Genomic DNA, 8,832 nt, shown 5'->3' with positions numbered 1-8,832 from the left:
GAGGAGGGTCTGTGCTCAGCCATGTCTCAGGTCATCCACAGCCACGTGCTGCGCGTGGGGCAGAGTGTGTGCGTCCCATCCCAGGAGGGCACCCCGCGCCTGCCCGCCCCGTGCTCCTACTACTCGTCGGACGCCTGGGCTGAGCCCGGCGCTGTGCGCCGCGCCGCAGCCCCGCTGCCCACCCGGGGGCTGCAGGGAGGTCACCCAGCACCGCAGGAGCCGCCCCTGCGGCGGGAGGACGTGGGCACGGAGCCCGGCACCCACCTCGGGTCGCCCATCTTGGACATCTCCATAGAGAACCTCAACCGGATGATCCTGGAGCTCGACCCCAGCTTCCAGCCGCTCTCCTGCCAGCCGAGGAAGGACGCGGCCGTGCCTGCTGCCCGGGGGGACGCTGCTGGCACCCCACAGCACGACGTGGAGGCAGCAGGTGGGTGGGGGCTGTGGGCTCCCATCTCGGGCTGAGGATGAGGATGGTGTGGGCGCAGCGATGTCCTCAGTGGGACCTGTGTCATATCGGTGTGTGATGGGAAGGAGGAGGGGCTGGGTGCCCACACACCCCCAGAATGTCACGCCTCGCATACTCAATGGGACCCCAGAGCAACCAGGGAGAGCAGCCTTTAATCCAGGTTAATATTTGCTCCCCTGTATTTGGAGAAGGAATTTCCCATGAGGAATGGGATGTGTCACTCTCAGAAAGCTCCTGGCCCACACTGCTGCCAGCAGTGAGTGCAGATGGACAGTGACACACCTGACCCCACAGAGCCCCAGCCCTGCAGGAGGGCAGTGGGGCCCTGCATGGGTCACACTTCACCCTCAGAACATTGGAACCTGGAGCCAGATTTCCAAAGCCCAGGGCTAAGGCGCTGCTCATTGCACAGCCACCCCTTGTTGATGTTCCCCAGCGTTTGGCCAGGGAAATTCTTTTTCCAGGGCTGCATGCTCCTCCAGCAGCATACCCCATACCTGCAGCACGGAGCAGCACACACGGCCCAGTCCTGCTCACACGCTGGGGTGCTGCACGCCAGCAGTTCTGCAGTGCATCATTCCCCCTCGGTGCTGTGCTGCTCCCAACCCCAGGGCTCTGCCCACAGTGCAGTGCTGGGGGCCCTGTGCTGTGAGGTGGCTGTGATGCTGTGCGGGGAGGTGTGCTGCTGTGGGAGCACCTGGCTGAGAGCAGCCAGGCTGCACAGTGCCCAGCTGCAGCCTTAGGCACCAAAATGCCACGGAAATCTGCTTGCAGCCCTCCTTCCAGAGATAACATCCCACCCTTCAGGCCTAAGGGTGTGGGGAGACCAGTTCTCCCTGGTTCCTTTTGGGAACTCCTGTGTGTGCTGTGGGGTTGGGGGAGGGTGAGGGGTTTGTGCTGAGCATGCTGAGCCCCAGCTGGGCAGCAAGGAGCTGGGAATGGGCGCACAGGGTGCGGCACGTGGGCACAGCACAGGGTTTGGGCGTTCCGCATGCGGCTGCGCCTTGTGCTGCACTAATGGGAGGGGTGGCCTTGCAGATAAGGGCTGTGGCAAAGTGCACGTTGGGCCCTTTTCTCCTCGTGCTACTACTTTGGGCAGTGAGGTGGGCAGCAGTGCCCGCCCATGGCCCCCAGCAGGCAGCGTGCTGCTGGATTGGGAAAGCTGGCACTACGTGTGGGACCCAGCAGCTGGCAGTCCGACCCTGTGCTTGGTGGGAACAGCCTCGCTTTGGCTTCCATTTTGTCTTAGCAGCTCTTTTTCTGTGTAGGCTTCGTTGCTGCACTGCAGTGTGGGCAGCACCCATCCCTCGGGCTCCATCTCCTCCCCAGCAGACACGCAGCCCCGCACCGACCCTGCGGCACTTTCCAAACCATTTACACACCCTCCTTTCTGCCCGAGGTGCCGCTCAGCTCCTGCAAACCAGCCAGGGCTGGCAGGAGGCTGCCTGCACCCGGAGGCACGTGGGAGGGCTTTGCTCTTCTCTGATGGGAAACACAATGCGGGTTTTGATCCTCTACGTGGCAGGAGAGTTTCCATCGCGCAGCGGCAGTAGAACTGCCTGGGAGCAGGGCTGGGTTGCTGTGGTGCTGGCAGGGAGCAGCCCTTCAGCCCACCCCGTGCTCCCGCTGCCGCTCCTTGGTGCTGAGCAGCATGCCAAGAGCCCGAGCAAATATTTGAGGTTTAACCACACCTGATAAGCAGGAGCCTCAGTGGGAGGCACAGGGCTTCGCCAGCCCGGAACATGAAGGCGTTTCAGTTGTTGTTTCTTCAAATGAGGTTATTTTTTCTTTTGAGGGACACATTGACAAGCAGTGCCCAGCCAGCAGTGTTTGTGTGCCGATGCTTCGAGCAGCCCCGTGCTCCCACTGCCCACACCACACTGCAGCCACGCTGCATGACGGCTCTCCTGTCTGCAGAGCGCGGCTCAGAAGGGCCGAGCACGGTGCAGGAGCTGAGGACAAAGCTGGGCATGTTCAGAGCGAGGCGCTGGAGCCCCAACCCACTGCCTGCTGCTGCAGGCTCTGCTGGCTCAGCCCGGAGTGCCGGCGTGTTCAGGGATGCAGAAGGAAACGTGGGTGGAAATCCACCGCCTGCAGTGTGCAGCCCCTCCCCAGGGGGGTCGTGCCGTGGTGTTCATGGGACCCTGCAGCTCAGGTGGCTGCTCCGTGCTGTGTGCTGTGCCCCAACTGCATAAACAGGGCAAGCAAAGAGGCTGTGAGGTGCAGCCCCTCCCCACCGGGAAGCATCGGAGTGAGGGGGGATCCTGCGGGCCGGGCCCCCCGGCCTGACGTCACATTGGATGGTTTCCCCTTGAGTCAGACACAAACACAGCAGCTGCTGCAGGGAGCACCCATGGCAGGTCCTGGCAGGCAGCGTGCGGTGCTGGCGCGGGGGGGGTCTGGCAGACGTGGCTGCATGTAACCCTCCTACAGCCGCCAGCACCGGGGGTTGGGGTTGGGGTTGGGGGTGAGGTTACCCAACAGGCGCTGGATTGTAACGGTCCTTCTCTTTCTGCCTCCAGACATTAAGTACATCGAGATGACGCCGACCAGAGCCAAGTGCACCGAGGTGCTGCAGGGCTCCCCCAGCCCTTTCTCCAGGTCTCCCCAGAGCAGTGGCCTCCTGCCCCACCCAGCAGCACCCAGAGGGCACTGCACCAACGGCAGCGTGGTGTTCTCCAGCCCTGCACGGCCCGACAGCCCCCGCTCGGCCCCCCCGGGCTGCTCTGTGTCCGAGAGCATCGCCGTGCCCCTTCCCCGAGCCGGGCAGAGCATCTCCCCCCGCACATCACCGGGTGCCGACCAGCTGCTGAAACCCATGCAGGCAGTGAGGGCGCAGCAGAGGGGCAGCGAGGTGTCCCTGCTCTCTATGAGCCCCTGCTCTGACACCAGTTACGTCTTTGGGAGGTGAGCGGAGCCCTGTGCCCCGCCTCAGGCTGGCGGTGGGGGTGGATGGGGTACCCCGTGCCATTGTCCCAGCCCTTATCCATTAGGGTGGGAGTGATGGCAGTGGTGTGGGGTGGGCTGTGGGCAGGTGCGTGCACAGTGCCCCAGCCCTGCAGCACCTCCTGATGCCTCCCTCCTTCCCTCCTCCTGCAGCAGCACCCACTCGCTCCACGCCAGCGACCCCGACGCCGCCTGCCCATCCCCCCCGGCTTTGTGGGCAGCCCCCAGACATCATCACCTGGCACCAGGTCTCGTTCTGGAGAAGCTCCTCGTGCCCCCCCCAGCCCCCTGCAGCCTGCCCTGTCCCACCCAGCCTCTCCCTGAAGGGCCAGGCCAGCAGCTGCCCACCCTCCATCCTCCCCGACGTCCCGGTGCTGCTGGTCAATGGGTGCTTGGAGCCAGGTGGGATACCCTTCCCCGGCCTGAGCACAGCCCCCCCAGCCCCTGTGCAGCCCAGCCCAGGGCTCAGCACCCTCAACAACGCGCTGTCAGCACCCACGCTCACCTGCGTCCCTGACAGTAAGTGCTTTGCTATAGGGCAGCTCTTGGGGGGGGGGATTCATCCGTGGGGGATGGATGCAAGGAATGTGGGGTCCATGCTGGAGCTGGGGAACCTCAGGGCATCCCCATGGCATGCAACTCCTTGCTTGGGGAGGTGGGGGGGACCAGCAATGCTCTGGTCCCACTGGAGGTGCAGATGCACTCATTGACGGCAGCTGAAAGCGAGGGCCGTAGTTCTGTCGGCTCACACTGGTGTGGGGCCTGGAGCTGGGGGAGGAGGATGGGGTTCCCATTTGCTCTGGAGGACATTAAAGGTACCGAGGTCTGTGAGGTCCCTCATTCAGGGGCAGACAATGGGGCCGTTGTGCTCCAGGGAGATCGGCAGAGGCAGCTCTCCAGGCATGGGGGTTTAATTGGGATTCTCGTGGGAAAAGCAGGAGAGCTCTGTGGGCCGGCAGGAGGGAGCGATCCCCCGGCAGGGCCACGCTCCTCACAGAGGTTGGGGTCCCCAGCTCCGCTCTCCTCCCCTGCAGGTCCCCTCCGGGCCGAGCAGCCCACCTTGAAGTTCGTGATGGACACCTCGAAGTTCTGGTTCAAGCCCACCATGAGCAGGGACCGAGGTGAGGATGGGCGCCTGGGGCAGCCCTGTGCCTGGGGTGGGGGACCCCGCTGCACTGGGCTGAGCCTCACTGTGCCCCACAGCCATCCAGCTGCTGCAGGACCAGGAGCCGGGCGCGTTCCTGGTGCGGGACAGCACGTCGTACCGCGGCTCCTTCGGGCTGGCCATGAAGGTTCCCGGCGCTCCAGGTGGGGGCCTGGCGGGGGGCACAGGGGCGTCACCGAACCCAGCCTCACAGCGCTGACAGCCCCTCCGTGTCACCCAAAGGTGATGACAGCAGCGACCTCGTCCGGCATTTCCTCATCGAGTCCTCGGCCAAAGGGGTGCACCTGCGGGGCGCCAGCGAGGAGCTGTACTTCGGTAAGGACGGAGCCGGCACGGCCGTGATGCCACCCCGGCCCCCCCTTCGTGCCCCTCCTCCCGCACTCCCCGGGCACGTGCAGGGGCCGAGTGCTGATCTGCCCGGTGCTGCAGGGAGCCTGCCTGCCTTTGTGTACCAGCACGCCATCACCCCGCTGGCCCTGCCCTGCGCGCTGCGCATCCCTGCCCAAGGTAGGTGTGAGCGCAGTGCTCCTGCAACCCCCCCCCGTGTCCCAGCCCGTGCTGCACTGCTCCGAGCGTCAGAAGGCGTTCGGCCCACGCCAAGCAGAGAGCATGGAGCAGCCCAGCCTGCAGCACTGCTGCTCCGCCTGTGCCCCGCGCAGATCTCACAGATGGAGAGGACGGCCCCGACTGCGGCCCCGGCCCCACGCAGTCCCCGCTGAAGAGATCCGCAGGTGAGCGCAGGAGCGGTGCTGAGCTGTGGGTGTGCTGGAGAAGGCAGCTCTTGAGGTCCCGAGGCGGATGCTGACCCCAAAGTCCTCCGTTTTCACACCGCCTCCGGTTTTTAAGGCTCTCTCCCCATTGCCTTCATTCAGGGCACTGAAGGGGGGGTTCCCAGGGGAGGGATGGGGAGCAGGGGCTGTTTGGAGCCATCGCTGGGTTCCACTGAGGGCCCCAGTGGGGGTGGGTGGGGGCTGCGGGTGGGAGCGGGGCTGGGGCAGCGCTGGTGTCACAGTGCGGTCACTGCTGGAAATTCTGAACAACGAGTTGGCAAATGGAAAAGTTCAGCCTGACCAGGAACAACACAGTCAGCCCCGAATGTCATGTCTTCAGCCAGCCCTAAGCTGTCAGCTGGCCTGGGGGGCTTCTGCTTTTCATTACTGGAAGTATGCAATAAACAGAAGGGGAAAAAAAGCCAGATCTGACATTTAGAAACCAAAAATTAAACATTTTGACTTTTAAAACAATGAGCACAAAGCATTTGAGTAAACTGGAACGCACATTCGCAAAGAATTTCCACGTCCCCCAGTCTCTCATTGTCAGCAGAACTGAACCTGACCCAGGAGCGCTGCTCCCATCCTGGGGGGATGAGGGGCCTGGGGGCTGCAGGGGCGCAGTGGGATGCCACAAGGATGCTGTAGGGATGTCTCAGGGATGCTGCAGGATGCTGTAGGATGCGGTGGATGCTGACCCCGCTGTGTGCTGTTCCCACAGAGTGCAATGCGCTGTACCTGGGCTCGGTGAGCACAGAGACACTGGTGGGAGCCCCGGCTGTGCAAAAGGCCACGTCCTGCACCCTGGAGTTGGATCCGCTGCCCACACCCACCCTCGTCCGCCTGAGAGCGTCGGAGCAGGGCGTCACACTGACGGACGTGCAGAGGAGGTCGGGGCTCAGGGCAGGGCAGCTCCCTGCTTTGCAGAGCTCCTTGTGTTCTGCAGCACGGAGCTGTGTTGCAACATCCCTGTGCTCACAGCACCGCGCGGTGCTGCTCTCAGTGCAGTGGGCGGCGGTGTTCCAGCGGTGCTGGGATGCTGTGGGGCTGTGTGTCGGTCTGAGAACCCAGAGCCCCCGTGGTGCCCCCCGCCCTGACGCTGTGCCCCCTCCCCACAGGGTGTTCTTCAGGCGGCACTACCCACTGACTGCCGTCCGGTTCTGCGGGATGGACCCTGAGGGCAGGAAGTGAGTGTGGGGCGCAGGGGGGCAGAGGGGCGAGAGCTGCTGTGCAGAGCTGACCCTGAAATGTTCTCCTTCTCTTTAGGTGGCAGAAGTACTGCAAATCCTCCAGGTGAGAGCCCGACCCTGATGCAGAACCCTCGCTTGGAAACGGGGGTGGCTGAAGAGGGGACGGGTGGGGGCTCTGACCTCACTGCACAGGGGGAGGGGAGGGGCTCAGCTCTGTGCCCCCAGACGGGACCCCTGCCTGGCCCCTGCCCCCCCCCAGCCAACAGCGCGGCTCTTCCTCTCCTTGTTGGAGGACACGGTGCTGCCAGAATGCTTCTCCCGGCCGCTTTCCTTCCCAGCAAACGTGACTGGGGTGCGGGCCAAGGAGGGGATGGAGCGGGATCGGTGCCGGGGCTGTTTGGAGCGGGTCCCTCTGCAGCTCAGCGCCTCTCCCTCTCCTTTTCCAAAGAATCTTCGGGTTCGTGGCCAAAAGCCAGATGGATTCGGAGAACCTGTGCCACCTGTTTGCAGAGTACGACCCTGTGCAGCCAGCAGCACTTGTCATCGACTTCATCAGCAAGCTGCTGCCCGCCCCTTAGCGCCCAGCCACTGCCACGTGCTGGATAGGATGGGTGTGCTGAGCCCCATCCCTGCAGCCACGGCCCTGTGCTCCCTCCCCATGGAGAGGGGGAGGTCTGGGGGGGCACTGTGGCAGTAGAGCAGCATCACGGTGTCTGAAGTCAGTGGGTTGCATTGGAAGGTCCCAGTCTCCTCTGCAAGCACGGGTGGTGGCAGAGCTGCCAGCACAGCACAGCTGTGCCCAACGCCTCCGAATTCTTCTGCCCTTTCTGCAAAGCCATGTCCCAGAGCACCACGACCTCCTCACATCGCCACAGGGTGAGAAATAAACACTGACATTTTCATGACAGCGAAACACTGGGATTTGGAAGGAACTGGGACGCATTTGGGCCGGAGCCCTGGCTGACGTCAATGCGCTCAGCCCTGCAGCACTGGGTCTGCACGGACCCTCCTCCCCCCGCACTGCTCTCATTTCGGACTCTGTGCCACGCGGCCCTCTGGGGGGGGGTCAATAAATCAGCGCACTGTTTATCTCACTGCAGTGATTTAGCAACTGAAATGCAGCACTTTGCTGCCCGCAGTGCTCAGCCCCGTCTTGCAGCACGCTGTCCGTCTGTCGGCCAGGAGCCACGAAGGAGGGCCGAGCACCACTCGAGCTGTTCCCGTTAAGCAGTGCCATCCCTGGGACCCGCACTGCATGACCCGCAGCTCCTCGGGTTTATGGCAGCGCTGCCCTGAGCACGCAGGGAGCAGAATCCAAACGCCTTGGCTCTGAGCGGCTCCGGGGGGAGCGCTGCTGGCGCCGCCCAGCCGGGCCCCCCCACCCAAACAGCTCCGGTTTGCAGCGTCCGCCAGCAAAGCGGGGGCTGATCTGCAGGGAGGGGTCCGGCTGCTGCCTCCCTCCAGCCCGACCGGGAGCGGCTCCAGGCACCGCTGCCCGCAGTGGGAGTTCTGCGTTTGCTGAAATCCCTTTTCCAGGGAAGCGCTGCAGGAGGGGGGGAGTTCAGCCAAAACCACCCGGATCTAGGAAAAAACAAACAATCCCCTGAGCGATGCGTGCCTCCAACGGCCGTCCTTCCTGGAAGCTCTCTGTGCCCGTCTGGCTCGGGGCGCCCTGTGACGCAGCCAGGACCCGATTTGTGATGGGGACCGCATGGTGTCACCCCCCAAAGGGGACACGGGGGTGGCACAGCGCTGCCCAGAAGTGCCCACGCTTGGTGCTCTGAGCCCACGTGGGCATCCCATCCCCATACAGCCCGAGTCACGAGGGAAAGGGAACACGGCCACTAAACACAGCGACAGCTTTTTCTTTTCTTTTAACAATACAAAGCTTCAAGTTTACTGTAAAAGAAGGATGGTGCTACACAGAGCCTGAGCGATGGGGTCGTCCGATAGGGAACTACGATCGCATCAGTGCAGAAAAGAGACGGCAGGGTCACGGTGGGGTCACGGCGGGGTCACGGCAGGGTCACAGTGGGGTCACGGCGGGGGGATGGGGGGCCTTACGCTGCTACACGGCAGCGCATAACTGCAGCAGCACGGCAGGAGCGGCGGTGCGCAGCACTGACCCTGCAGGACCCCCACCCCGCCCTCAGCCCCGCAACCGCTGCCATTTCACACCAGCGGGACATGGAAACCCGTCCTGTTTGCACCCCATCTGAAGACGGGAGGACAGCGACCACGAGCCGGGGGGCGGGGAAGCGGGGCGGCACAGCGCTGGGCACGGAGCAGACC

General features: G+C 63.8%; 1 protein-coding gene across 1 annotated transcript; it reads left to right on the top strand.

Moving 5' to 3' along the window:
- Positions 1–6: 6 nt before the first annotated feature.
- Positions 7–7,634, top strand: TNS4 (tensin 4). The gene is given in 14 exon segments (XM_019623464.2): positions 7–430; positions 2,992–3,376; positions 3,569–3,612; positions 3,615–3,682; positions 3,685–3,934; positions 4,450–4,536; positions 4,619–4,723; positions 4,803–4,895; positions 5,010–5,087; positions 5,240–5,311; positions 6,072–6,240; positions 6,469–6,537; positions 6,617–6,643; positions 6,989–7,634. Coding segments are annotated over 14 exon segments (1,986 nt in total). The 5' UTR covers positions 7–21; the 3' UTR covers positions 7,119–7,634.
- The last annotated feature ends 1,198 nt before the right edge of the window (positions 7,635–8,832 follow it).

Source organism: Meleagris gallopavo, chromosome 29 (genome assembly GCF_000146605.3).
Source record: "Meleagris gallopavo isolate NT-WF06-2002-E0010 breed Aviagen turkey brand Nicholas breeding stock chromosome 29, Turkey_5.1, whole genome shotgun sequence".
Taxonomy (NCBI): Eukaryota; Metazoa; Chordata; class Aves; order Galliformes; family Phasianidae; genus Meleagris; species Meleagris gallopavo.
The sequence above is the reverse complement of the archived record's forward strand: the minus strand, read 5'-3'. Positions and strand labels throughout refer to the sequence as shown.